The 14849-nt window shown below is 44.3% G+C and overlaps 1 protein-coding gene across 1 annotated transcript; it reads left to right on the plus strand.

The window, feature by feature from the left end:
- The first annotated feature begins 3175 nt into the window (after positions 1-3175).
- CSRP3 (cysteine and glycine rich protein 3) lies at positions 3176-13515 on the plus strand. The gene is made up of 5 exons (XM_030864909.2): positions 3176-3383; positions 7621-7789; positions 9515-9647; positions 11740-11833; positions 13439-13515. The coding sequence occupies exons 1-5, from the start codon at positions 3176-3178 to the stop codon at positions 13513-13515; spliced, it is 681 nt and encodes a 226-aa protein (XP_030720769.2).
- The last annotated feature ends 1334 nt before the right edge of the window (positions 13516-14849 follow it).

Here is a 14849-nt window from a genome sequence, read left to right on the forward strand (position 1 = left end):
AAGTGAAGAACAATGACTTACCTTTGAACAGCTTCTCAGTGCTGCTTTGAATTCCATCATCTTTCCATGACCTTCACAGTGATCCTGTGAGGAAAGTGCAGGACATAATCGTCATTTTTGACCCACGTTAAGGCCGCAGGGTCAAGATTAGAACCTGTGTCTTCCAATTCAGGATGCTTTACAACACACGCTGCCTTTTGGCCTTTGAGCATCTGAAGAAGAAATCAGAGACGTCGTCTGTGTTAGGCCCCCATAGCTACATTTCCATCTTTAGAAGTGCAACTGAGCACCTGTTTAATTGAATGCTTATGGATTTCTATTTTGAGTTTCAAGTCCTGATAAATGTACGTCAGATATTTATGGTCACTTAATAACAACCTGTGCCAGGCTCCATTACCTTGTGAAAAAGCTATTATTTGTAATCTTATACGCACTTTGGAAAGTATCATGTGTGGACAATTGCTGAATACACACACACACACACACACACACACACACACACACACACACACACCCCTAAGAAGCATATCTCTTTCCCATTAACTTGCAGGACATGCCAATGAAATCTCCATTGAAGATTTGAAATGAGAAATTTGACCTGGGGTTGTTTTCACTGAAAATTTTCACATCATTAATTTCACAAGTGTCACTGTCACATTCCTGGATATATACTGCATTTCTCCTCTATTTTACATTATGTTGAAACTCAGGACCAAAATGAACACGAAGAAAATTATGATTCTACCCTTTTCCAGAAAAACATACCATCTTTAGTCAGAGAAGGGTGGATCTTGGAAAAAGAAGTTGGGTAAAAAATTACCCCCAAATGTCACTTTTTATGCTTCACCTTGTTTGTACATGAGATGGCAATCTTGAAAATCTATTCTGCCCCTGAAAGTAAAAAATAAACAATTTGGGCTCTTTTAGGGCATATTAAGTTCTCCATGCCTTTCTGTGTGCTCTTTTCTCTGCCTGAAATATCCTTTTCCCTTTTCTCTATCTGGTGAACTCTTATTCACCCTTCAAAACCCCATTTAGATGTGATGTTTTCTGTGATCCTCCAACAACTCACTGCTTTCCTCCCCAATCTTAATGTCGGTAGCCATGCCCTCCTTTGAGTTTGCATAGCACTTCTCATAAGCCTCTTTTCTGGTACAGAGTATTCTGGTTCCTGCCTATCTTTCTCACTAGAATGTAGGCTTCTCAAGGCTAGGGGACAGGACACAAATTACCTATTTTTATAAGCTTTCCTCTCCTTCATTCCTCACCGAGTAATTAGTGCAGTGTCTGACACATGATAGGTAGGTAGTAAATGCATGGTGATTAAATGAATAAATGAGTAAATGAATGCAGACTTGATCCCAAGCCTTTCAATTCAAAATCCATTACGCTTCCCATTAAACTAAGCAATCTGAACTATAGAAATAGTAGCACTAAATGTTTCCTTTTTAAAAAACTTATTTCCTAAGATTTTACTGAATAAAAAGAAGAACCTGCTTCTCTGAGAAGGGTAGGATGTTCCTGGCTAACCTAACCTGCTTTTGGAAGCAGGAAAATCTCCTTGCAGGACATTTAGGTGGAGCGTTTCCCTTTGGTCCTAGTATCGGTTTCCATGGTCTGTTCGCTATTTACCTTCTGTTTCTTAGCAAAACCTGTCTTTCTTACGAGGCTGGGAGACACAATCCAGACCAGGTGACCCAGGAGGCTTAGTGTTAATTGCCAACTATTATAAGAAGGTGACTAGCTTCCCAGAAGGGAAAGAGAAGGTCAGAGGCAGCCACTTGGAATTGTCTGATAGTGCTTGGTGTCAATGACAAGATGAACACCAGGCTTCTTAGAAACCAAAGGATCTCAGAGAAAATTCAGCCCCCCTGGGACTGGCAGGATTTCAGATTTCACTGAGTACTGATGACTTATTTTAGTTCCGCTCTGGGGAAACTGAAAACTGGATTCATACTTACAGACAGACACAGAGGAAAGAGAAAAAAGTTTCTTGATGTCCCTCCTTGCCTAGTATCTCTCAAACATAATTCTCTAGTGGGGAGACAAGGATGGCCTGGGGCTGGCTATCAGCAGCTTCTGGCGGCAGGGGGTGCTTGAAGGTGTGCAAGGACCTGCAGGAGCATCACCTGTCCCTGTGAGCTCTGACGAGTACCTTCCTGCACATCCTCTGAACTCCACTGTGAAGCAACAAGGAAAAGAATGACCCTCTTCATATCATAGGTGGGAAAACAGAGGTAAACAGAAGCTCTGAAGTTCATCTCGATGCACATGGCAAGTTGCTGGTAGCCCCGAAAGCAGGAGGAGGCTTCCAAACCACTGATCTAGAGCAGTGCCAACATAGCTCATTGCCTGGGCAATGATATTTCTTAAAAAGGAATGAATGGATAGATGAAATAAATCTGAATAGAGTTTTTATATATTATGTATTTTTATCAGCAAGATGAGCCAAGGCTTTGCTAACCGAAGGGTGGTGCCCTCCTAGCAGCAACAGCCCTGCCTGGAGTCTTAGAAGTGCAGAATTTCCTGCCTCTCCCCAGATCTACCAAACCAGAATCTGCCTCTTAACAAGACCCAAGGTGACTCAAGCAGCGCTGAGCTAGATAAGAATACCATTTTCATAGGTTATTCCCACTTCTGATGGAATAATTTTTAAAACTTTAGGTGGACGAAAATAACAATACTGAATATTTGCATACAATTTCAGATACACAAAACTAGCTTATCCATTCCTTCTAAGGACCCTGTGAGGTACACAGGAGCAGGGGCTATTGAAATTTAACAAAAGAGGAAACTGAGTCCCCAAGTGGTAAAGTAACTTGCTCAGAGCTTGCTCTGAGTGTCTGAGCTTATCCAGTGACTTACACACAATAACCATTTGCTGAAGGAATGAATGAACCACCAACAAACTGGGGCTGGATCCTGGCCTTCAGACCACAGCACTACTAGGGATTGGTTCACTCTTTTTTTTAAAAATTTTTATTGGAGTATAGTTGATTTACAGTTTTGTGTTACTTTCTGCTGTACAGCAAAGTGAATCAGTTATACATATACATATATCCACTCTTTTTTAGATTCTTTTCCCATTTAGGCCATTACAGCATACTGAGTAGAGTTCCCTGTGCTATACAGTAGGTCCTTATTAGTTACCTATCTTATATATATTAGTGTGTATATGTCGATTGGGAATGGCTCACTCTGGAGGTTGCCTAAATTTAGGGTATTTGCTTTATGTCCTGTTAGACTTGACCTTGACCAGAGAGTCTTCAAGATGCCAAACTGGGGCGGAGGAGCGAAATGCGGAGCCTGCGGAAAGACCGTCTACCATGCGGAAGAAATCCAGTGCAACGGAAGGAGTTTCCACAAGACCTGTTTCCACTGCAGTGAGTTGGGTGAACGCCATGACGGCCCCTCAGCACTTCGAAGTTCACACTTAGTCACAGATACTGTGTATCAGTAGTTCTCAGAGTATGGTCTGGGGACCAGCAACATCAGCATCCCCTGGGAACTTGTTAGGAGTATCACTTTGGGGCCCCACCTACAGAAGGGATGGTGCTCTCCTGAGCACCCCCTCTCCAACCACTTGTCCAGCTCAGAGGCCGTTTCCCTGAAGCTCAAAGTCAGAACAAGCTCCCAGTGGTGAAAACTTGACCCAGTGGCGACATTTACAAAGTGTGACTTGACAGAGTAAGAAAGCCATCACTTATCTGCAGCCAGGATGGACTTGGCTTGATGTGCTGTCCCCACAGGCCAGCGGTCACTGAAGCCAGCTGCAACTGGTCTTTCCTAAGAAAGAACCTGTGTCAGGCTGGGGGGCAACAGATGACAATTCTGGAAGCGTCGGAAAGGGAAGCGTTTGGGGCACCATCAACTTGACAAGGGGAATCTTTACTGTCCCCTGCTGGACACAGTTTCACAAATGTCAAAACTAGGGGGGCATTTAAAACCCCGTGGTCCACCTGGGAGTCAGGCTCTACCCAACTCACGTGACTTTGGACAAGTCATTTCTCGTCTCTAAGCCTGGGTCACTGGCATCTGCAGCAGAGCCAGGAGCAGAGTCTGTACCTTCAGATTCCCAGTCCAGTCTCTTCAACACGACTGCATTCTAGAGTTTCCTAGCAGCTTAATCCTATTTTAGGAGAGCAGTTCTGTCTTGGCCACTTGCCTTCTTTGCTCCCCTCCAGTAGGTCTGGCTTAAGGGTTAGCTTTACTGGACATTTCGCAGACGCGCGCTCCCCAACCCTTCGTGACCCATCCGCCCCCATGTTTCAGCCCAGCAGCCGCAAGGCATCACGTTGCCTCAAGCTGTTTCAAACAGAACTTCAAAGGTTGGGCTCCATCTGTTAGGGCATGGAGACACTTCATCCTCCAGAAATAGTAGCACTTTCTCTGCTGCAGGAGTTTCCATTATCCCTTACCTCCCACAACAAACATAACTGTCACCAAGCAATAGGGGGAAACTGCTGTGAGTGATTGGGTGTGTGGATTTACTAATGTTTTAGGTTTTAATGATGCGTAATTCTTTTTAAGCCATCATACACATTCATCAGGTTCACCACTATCATCACAATGATCCAGAGTCACTGCTCAAGAGAGTTCATTCCATAACCCTCTGGCTCTTGTCCAAATATAGTTAGTGCTCTTTAAAAAGAGTGGGGGAAAGGAATATTGGAAAGAACGCTGGAGTTGGAGTGAAAATGACTAGGGTTTGAGTATGGGCTCTACCATGCACTTTAACTGTGTGACCTTGGGTAAGTCACCATTGTGAGCCTCAATTTCCCCATTTGTAAAATAGAGATGGTTATACCTGCCACACAAGTTGATGTAAGAAGAAAGCTGGGTTTCTTCATCTGAGATCCAGTTTTCTAGGCCTTTATTCTCCTTTCATCAACTTGGATGTCTGAGTGGGTACAGGCAACGGTGGGGATGCTTTCCATGGCGAGGGGTGTCTTGTTTTCCCAGGCAGCAGGAGGATGCCCTGTTTAACGGAGCCATGGAAGAACGATGTGAGCATTTGCTGCTGCATCCCTTTCAACCCCTGGATATTCTCCTTAGAACCTGTGGGTGGGATGGGGGTCTGAACAGTACAGGTTTCTGCAGTGGTGGACAGAAGGATCCTGGAGAGGAGCGTGATTTTCTGTAGTATCGTCACAACAGTGGTCTGTCCACAGGTCAACCTGTAGTTGCTGGAAATAGAGTTCAGAGAGGCAGAGTCTACCTTAGTTTGTCTCCTGGCCAGTGTTCTCCAAACTTCTATACTAATCTTAACCCCCCTACCAGTGCTGTCCAAAAGATATAGAATGCAAACCACATATGGAAACTTAAATTTTCTAGTAAACTTATTTTTTAAAATGTGAAAAGGAACAGGTGAAATTAATTTTAAAACATTTAACCCAATATATCAAAAAATTGTAATTTCAACATGTCACCAATATACACATTATAACATCATGTGGCGGGTGAGTGGCTATGGTATTACACAGCACAGCTCTGCTGTGCCTGTGTGTGTGAAAGCTAGTCAGAAGCCAGGGAGTGGCTATAGAATTGGCCAGGACAAGACAAGGTATAGGCAGTCCTGGAATGATGGGAATGAGCACTGGAGTAGGAGTCAAAGGACCTGAGGCCAGTCATGGCTCTGCAATTTACCACTGTATAATCGTGGACAAGTCACTGATCTTCATTCACACGTGCATGCATGCATGCATTCATTCATTCATTCACTCAACAAATGTTTACGGAGGACTAACTCTGGGCTAGGCTCTGTGCTACATTCTGGGGATATTAAAACTGTTTTGCCCTCAAAGAACTCAGAGTATAGAACACAAATGAATAGTCAACAAGTTGTTCTGAAAAAAAAAAACAAAGAAAACCAAGTTGTTCTGGAGATTAGTAACTGACAGCTACAGGAAGGGCAGAGACAGGTATATACCTTACATGCTCAAATATAAGGCAAATTCCCCCCAAAATTATTCCTCATAAAAAGGGTTTGCCTTGGCTTCAGAGTCTTATAAAGTCTCTCATGCTACAGGACAGTCTGTCAATTACTCCATTTATTTAAACTGTTTTTTAATAGAAATTCTTACAAACAATATTGACGTAATTATTTAATGAACTCCCATACGCCTGTTTCCCCAGCCCCATAACCATCAACCTCTGGCCAATCCTACCTCATCTACAACCTTATCTTCTTCTCCCACTCTTGTATTCAATAACACTTTTTTTTTAAAAAAAATAAATAACCACTTGAGAAAGGCATATTAGCCTGAAACAACCTCATTCAAAGCTGGATGGCCTATAGAGATCACTTGACGGAACTGCTTTTTTAAAAAGGAGAAAATAAATTGAATGGCCATATATTATTATTCCTGTGGATATATGACCTCACTATTACAAGCACTAAGTAGCACCCTAAACAATCTTTAAGGATCATCATTACAAAGCGACATAGCAAGGTATTAGGCTGTGGAGATCCTACATACTTTTTAATGCTGCCCTAATATTATTGCTAATAGGTACTTCTTGCTGAGATACAATTTCCAGGTGACAGCCTCCTTCTCAGGTAAACAGGGCTGCCTCTAAAAGACACAGACAGAAGTAGGGATGAGCTGCTCTGGAGAACTGAGTCAGCTGCCTCAGAAAGACACTGTTGAGAAGGGAGATGCTGATGTTGAAAATGCAGAGGAATAATTTGGATACAATTGTTTCCTGAATTTGTGTCAGATTAGAAAAAAGTAACATCTCCAAATCCATATATTGTTGATCTATATTATTAAATTAAATGTTACAAGCAGATATTTGACACTTTCATTTATATCCTTAAACGTTTATTTATTCAAGTTGGCAAAAATTTTTCTATTAATAGAAAAATCTAATTAATAGAAGATTTTCTATTAATCTTCTCTTTGGAAAAATAGGGGATTGTCTTACATACTATGTATAATGTATATACACAACATGTGTATAATAACTATACTAGGGTAAAGTATGGGGGGTACTTTACATTAGGTGATACAGTAACCAAGGGGCTTGAGCCAATATAAGCCTAACAGCAGGTCTTCATTGCCTCCCCTGCTTCCAAAAGTGGATCAAAAGAAGTCTCGGCCATAATTACCTCCTTGAATATCAAAGTGCTTTTCAAAATCCATTTTAAGTAGAGAAACTGCTCAATGCTGATTCTGATATGATTAAGAAAAAAATAAGTTCCTCCCCTGCCTCAGCCCCTCACCCCCTACTCACGCACACACAAATACACTCACACTTCCCGATGTCATTTGTGGTGAGACACTCAGGAGTGCATGTTGTCCCCATTCAGGGACAATATTCTTAGCTGGTCCAAGACCACACACCAGGTTCCAGTCCTGGCCTCCACCTCTTTCTAGCTGGGTACCACTGAAAACATTACTTCCCTTCTCTGTGCTCCAATTTCCTCATCTGTGAAACAGGACTGCCTTGGAATCTACGACTCAGGACAGATGCTCTGGTCAGGAATCAAAGTTGTGTTCTTGGCTGGTGGGGGGGGCCCTTGTGCTGAGTCCCTTGGCCCCAGTCAGGGTATTGGGGGTGCAGGGAAGGCGGGGAGGAATCTCAATGCTAACCCCCTGACCATCCTTTCCTCAACAGTGGCCTGCAGGAAGGCTCTGGACAGCACCACAGTGGCAGCTCACGAGTCAGAGATCTACTGTAAGGTCTGCTACGGGCGCAAGTACGGCCCCAAGGGGATCGGGTATGGGCAAGGTGCCGGCTGCCTCAGCACGGACACGGGTGAACACCTGGGCCTCCAGTTCCAACAGTGAGTTACTGTCCCGCTTCTCCCAGCCCGTAGAGCCCCAGCTATCAGGACAGTTCATTCTGTTCCCATGGCAACGTTTTCTGGAAGTGGGAGAATGGACTCTATTGCTGACTTGCCAACAATAGGAATACTCAGTCTGACCAAGTTCTAACAATGTGTCATCTCTCCGAAGAAGACTCTCTTTAAATTATCTGCCTTTCAAAAGGGCAATTACTTTTACACCATGGCTCTTGGTTTGCATGTCAAGAGAAAACCCAGAATGTACAGATGTTCTATTGTTTGACCTTCGCAAAACTGCATGGAGTCTCTTTTCTTCCTCGTTGAGCATTTTTTGTGTAAATCACATAAATATGGCAGGGACGCAATGGCCATCCTCTGTGTGCTTGTCACTGAAAGATTTCTTCCCTTGGGTTGTAAGATAACTAACGTGTGCATCGCAGTGGGGAGTGGCTCTGTGGGGATGGGCCGTGCCTCAGAAGTAGACAATTATAACTTTCTGTAGGTCTCCCGTGCTGCCTGTTGCCAGTACAATGTTGAGGTTTCCCCAACATTATCCTAGGGAAGCCAGGATTTCACACTGTGCCACCTCCATCTACCAGTCTGCTCTACTTGATGATCAGGCTGACCTCCAGTCCAAAACTGAATATATACACTGACAGTCACTGGCCTGCAGCTGCTGCCTGGCCAGCTGGTACCCGGGCTCAGCTCTGTGGCGGGACTGGCAGAAAGGCCCAGCCCAACTGAGGCAGTGTCCCCCAGAGAATAGTGAGAGCATCTGAAGAGTCATCTGGTCCCTTCCAAAGAGAGTAGCCCATGGTAGAGCCTGGAAAACTGCAGGGATGTGTGATTAGTCATATAAATTTTTCTCACTACTCAAGCCCAACTGGAGATGCTATTTTAAAAAGAAAGATGATACCAGCTGCATTCTCTGTCTCACATTACCCAAAGCTCACTCTTCTACGTTAGGGCTTTCCTGTGGTGCTGCACAGCCAGGAAGAGTCTGGAGACCTGGGTTTCATCCCAGCTCCACCAGTTATGAGCTGCTAACCTTGGGCACTTACCCCTCTGGCCCATGCTCTCCTCCAGCTAGCCCTGCCTCCTTTAGAGGGTTATGGTGAGGCTCAAACGATAAACGTACAAGGAAACGCCCAAAGATATGGAATCACAGGGTTATTATTGTGCCTCTTTCTTAGACTTTGCTCTCAAGAGGACAGGGGACCTTTGGATGCAGGGTGACAATTTGAACTGTGATAAGCATCAGCTCATTGGACTATGGTTTGTTTAGTATCAACTGTCAAGATCCCATCTTGCCCTGTAATATTTTTACTCATTTTGGAAAGCAGACCCGTGGGTTTCAAGATGGTATAGAAAACCCTAAACGAACAATCACAGCAATATGACAACAAGACAAGGGTAATTATACAAGCTAACATATGTGGAACACTTGTGAAGTGCTTTACAACAGAAAGGAAAGAGGTAAGTGAATTCTGGCTAACATTCCTCAGCCCTTACAACAGGCCAGGGAGGCACTGTTCTAAGTGCTTTACTCATGTGGCCTCATTTAACCTTCTCAACAACCTGTGAGGAAGGTACTTTGACTATCCCCACTTTCCAGATGAGGCATCTAAGGCACAGAGAAGTTAAGTAACTTGCTGAAAGTCACACAGCTAGTACTGTTTGCCAAGGGAAGTCTATAGGTTTCATTCATTTGTCAATTTCCACCAGGTCCCCAAAGCCAGCACGCTCTGCCACCACCAGCAACCCTTCCAAGTTCACGTCGAAGTTCGGAGAGTCGGAGAAGTGCCCTCGATGCAGAAAGTCAGTCTATGCTGCTGAGAAGGTGATGGGAGGTGGCAAGGTAAGGACTTCTATATGAGTCAGATGGGATGCTGGGAGGAATGAGAGAAGAAAGTAGGAACTGAGGGCGGGTGGAGGCCAGACCCTCCTTAGCTCCCAGGAACCACTTAGGAGCCACCCATCCTTACCCACTTTCCTGGGCTGTGACTGTCACCCTGCAGTGCCCTAGGAAACTGGAACTGGTGGATGGAATTCGATGCAATAAGCGTTAACCCACTAGGGGGAGGCACCCAGCTAGGAGCTCTGGAGAAACAAAGGCACACAGGCTCCCCTATCCTGTGTCCACAGTCCTTCCAGAAAAGTGTCAGCCCTGGGAGCTGTCACCACTGCATAACTCAGCCTGATATTGGCATCACACTGATGCACACAGCAAACACCCCACAGCAGTGAGAAGCATCCTCGCTCACAAATGTCCTGGCAATAGGGAAAGTCATCTGATGTCTGAGACAGTAACACACACTTGTCTACAAGCTCCAGTTTCAGGCCTGAAGCCAAGGTGTTCACCAAAGGATCTGAGCCTGAAGAAAGACAAAAATCCTGTTTATACTAAGTAGGGGGAGGAAGCCCACAGAGAGTGTCTGACTCCAAATATAGGCGCAGTCTCCACCCCAGGACAGGCCATTTAAATACAGGTGAGGACCCCGGGCTGTGCCTAGAAGACACGCAGATAAGAAAGCAGACAGTCTTCTGGATGATCCAAGTCACACAACTCTCTTCCATCAGAAATACAGGGAGAGTATCAAAAAGGCTACAAATAATAAACGCTGGAGAGGGTGTGGAGAAAATGGATCCCTCCTACACTGCTGGTAGGAACGTAAACTGGTGCAGCCACTATGGAGAACAGTATGGAGGTTCCTTAAAAAACTAAAAATAGAGTTACCATATGATCCAGCAATCCCATTCCTGAGTATGTGTCTGGAAAAGATGAAAATTCTAAGTCAAAAAGATACATGCACCCCAATGTTCATAGCAGCACTATTTACAATAGCCAAGACATGGAAGCAACCTAAATGTCCACCAACAGAGGAATGGATAAAGAATGTGGTGTATAGGGACTTCCCTGGTAGTCCGGTGGTTAAGACTCCATGCTTTCACTGCAGGGGGTGCAGGTTTAAGCCCTGGTCAAGGAACTAAGATCCCACATGCCACACAGTGTGGCCAAAAAAAATTTAAAAAAAGAATGTGGTGTATATAAATGTGTGTGTGCTATATATACCACACACACACACACACACACACACACACACACACACACACAGTGGAATATTACTCAGCCATCAAAAGAATGAAATAATGCCATTTACAGCAACATGGACGGACCTAGAGATGATCGTACTAAGTAAGTCAGACAAAGACAAATATCATATATCACTTATAGTGGAATCTAAAAAAATGATACAAATGAAATTATTTACAAAACAGAAATAGAGTCACAGATATAGAAAACAAACTTATGGTTACCAAAAGGGAAGTGGGGGGGTGGATAAATTAGGAGTTGGGGGTTAACGTATACACACGTTAAACATCAAGGACCTACCTACTGTATATCACAGGGAACTATATTCAGTATCTTATAATAACCTATAATGAAAAAGAATCTGAAAAAGTATATATATATATATATATATCACTTTGCTGTACACCCAAAACTACTACAACATTGTATATCAACTATACTTCAATTAAAAACAAATACACAAAGAGTTAAAATGAAGTTGAATTCCCTGGATGATAGCCCATTTCTTCACCTTTTTTCTTTTTTCATTTTATATTCAATATGTTACCCACTGCCTCAAGTCCAAGTTCCCCTCTCTTCAGTATTTTGGATCTTCTAGAAATGGGAAGCCCTATTCTATTTAGTCTGTTCTGAAGGAATACATATGGAAATCATATGATCTATTCGTTTTTAGGGGTCCTAAGAGTCGCTGGCCAAGCCCGTAGCCAGAATAATTATTCCGGGGGCCAATTAGGTGGGTGAACTGTTAAGACAAGGGCATGCCTTTACATGCTGCTGGTCAGGGGACTTAACACGGAAATAAATGCCCTGCCTGCCCTATTAAATATCCACCTGCCTGTTCTCCTGTGCCCTGCAGCCTTGGCACAAGACCTGTTTTCGCTGTGCTATCTGTGGGAAGAGTCTGGAGTCCACGAACGTTACTGACAAAGATGGGGAACTTTATTGCAAAGGTGAGTGGTTCCAGAGAAGACTCTCTTGAGATGTTTTCCCAGGGAGGGTTCTTGGCAGGGGAAGTTGTGTTCCTGCCTAGAGGCTTGTGTCTGCCCAGAGGCATGGCTTCTCAGCCTGAGCCAGGTTTGAGCTCACAGGATGGGGAGCAAAGCCACCTAAGGGAAAGTAACCTCCTGCCTGACCCAGCTCTGGTCCCCTCCATAGGGACATCTGGGGGGACCTGATACTTACAGATGCCCAGTGGTTCCTGAGGACCTGGGGGGAGAGAGGACAAGGAGGAAGCAGTGTCCTGACTGGCCTTGGAAGAGGCCTTAGGTCTGGACAAAAACATCACATTTCCTTTCAAAAACCTGAACACTCTGTCCATTTGACTGGCAGATAAGGGTGACAGCGTTGCGGAGTGCGCGGATGAACTGTGTTCTGCCTCTCCTGAATTTATCAAGACACATCTATCTCCTTCCTCCCTCCCTCCCTTCCTTCTTTCCCAGCCCCCGTCCTTCCCTCCCTTGCTCTCTCCCTCCTTCCTTTCTGACATTTCTGTTTCTGACGTTGCACATCACTTCGTGATCACAGAAAGCGAACTGACAAGCTGGTTTCCCTTCTGGTCCTAACAGCTCTGCCCCTAACTGCCTCCATCATCCCTTTGTCTTGCAGAGAGGCAATAGAGGCTTAGCTCCTTCCTGATGCTACGAAGAAGTAGGGATGCTTTAGGGCCAGGGCAATGTGTCCTCACCCTCAGAGCCTCTCCTAGGCCTTTTCTGTTTCTCAGCAGGGTCCTCCCACCCTTTCACTCAATGACGGTGCCTCAGGATCCCCAAATGTGTGTGTTAAGAGTTGAGGAGAGGCAAGGGGGAGGACGCTACTAATCAAGACTGTAGGTGGCCCAGCTTCTCCCAGGATGAGACAGGATGGAAACTGATGCACTATCTGACAGGGGCTGCCTTCTTCTGGCAGTAGAGGGTACAGAGGGTTCTCAGCATTCACAGGCTATAAAATTCTAAAATGTTGCCACAGCCAGTAGGGAGATCAACCTATAGAGAAGTAATTGCATTCTCAAGTGGTACGAGCTCTAGGAGAGGATGCTACACAATGCAGGGCGCAAAAAGGGGCAAGTGATTGGCTGGGGGTGTCGAGAAAGCTTCTTAGAAGAGAAGCTTCCTCTGGGCCTTGAAGGGTGAACGTGGGTTTGGGAGGGGGCATTCCAGGAACAAGGAGCAGTGAGTGCAAAGGCACCAAGGCCAGGCCATCATGGCTCGTTCCAGGAACTGCAAGCAGTTGTGTGTATCTGAAGGGCAGGCAGGGAGGCAGAGGCGGAGGCAGAAGCAGGAGGGGATGAGGCTGGGCAGGCAGCCGGCAGCCAGATTATGTTGACTCAAATGAGAAAATGTCTCTGAACACACCTAGAGAAGTGCAAAGAAGTATAAACCGTTTTATTAGCAGATCTAAAATAAATACAGTTCAATGTGTTTGAAAGTTAACTTACAAACACATTTGTCAAAAGGATGCCTCTCCCAGGTAAAAGGACTGTGCTCAGACAGAGGGAACTGAAATGATGGTGCTGACCAACCCCTTCTCTCCCCTGTCCTCTTCTCTCTCGTTCACAGTTTGCTATGCCAAAAATTTTGGCCCTACAGGTATTGGGTTTGGGGGCCTTACACATCAAGTGGAAAAGAAAGAGTGAAAAGTGCACCGTTTCTCAGGTCTCTCATCGGCCTAAAGCACTTGCCAAGTATCCTACCCAGATGGAAACCCCTCCCCAAACATCCTTTTGTTGGTAGTTGGACAGTGTTTCTCTTCAGAAGTGATCACAGTCTTTACCTGAAGTTAGAAGAGATCTTTGGAAGAAAATTATTAAAAGTCTAATCCGTAACAAATGCTTTATTATTTACGATACTTGGGGTGGGAGAGGCCATAAATAAAAGTTTAAGTGGTAACTTCTACGTCTCTGGATCTTTTCTTTCAAATAGGGGGAAATTTTCAAAAAAACAGAGATAGTTTAAAAAAAAAATTGTGCAGAGGATGTAATGAATTTTGGTGTCAGCTGTGGAAAGAGTGAGGAGGAGGAGGAAGCCACGGGCAAAGGGAAGGCGTCTCCTAGAATCTGTTGGCTAAGCTTCTTTCTAGTTAGCGCTAATGGAGAAGAAAACAGGGGGTCCCGGAGGAAACAGACAACATGGTAGCAAATTCTCAAAGGAAAATCAAACTAATAAAACTGTTGACGAGCTGATCCTTCTGTCCGTATCATGGGCTTTGCAATATTACACATTTCGTGAAAACTCAGAAATGGCAACAAAACGTGGAGTTTGCTTCTGTGTTATAAACAACATGAGGATGATCTCCTTTTATTCTGGGACAATTCCCTAAGGTTTAGCAATTGTCTTAAAACTTCTCCTCCATCAGATTGCCAGACTCACGAATGAAACGCAGCCAATTAAAAATGTCTTCCTCTGCCTCCTCGGCGAGATCTCAACGGCTCAAGCATGTGTATTTTCTCGCCTCTGCTTTTAACAACCACGGCATTTCTCCCACCACCATGCACTTCTCCATTATTTGCAGAAAATGAGAGCAAATGAAAATCTATTGACAAAAATTGTGAAACACTTGACTAAACTGTGGCTTTTTCTATGCTCCAAGTCCCAAAAAGGTGTTCTTTAAAATGAGCGTTTATTCAGGGTTGCTTACTTGCTGTCATGGACAAGGCCTTGCACTGACTTCATTATTTATCTATCTATTTTTTGATGCTCAAAATGCAATTACATTTAATCATTTTCTCTCTCTGATTGGCATTAATAGAATGGTTCAGAAAAAAAACAACAACAAAAAAACAGCTGGCAGAGGTTGTGTCCCATCCCACTTTCAAAGAGATAATATACAAATATGCTTTACTTGCCTAGAGACTCTCGCTGGGGTAATTCAGCCACTGAGTTCCACTCAAACGGCCTGAGGATGGAAATATTGTACATTCCACATTCTCTGGGGAAGGAAGCCTAGGACAACGTATTTTTAATTTGCAAA

Source organism: Globicephala melas, chromosome 8, assembly GCF_963455315.2.
Source record: "Globicephala melas chromosome 8, mGloMel1.2, whole genome shotgun sequence".
NCBI classification, from domain to species: domain Eukaryota; kingdom Metazoa; phylum Chordata; class Mammalia; order Artiodactyla; family Delphinidae; genus Globicephala; species Globicephala melas.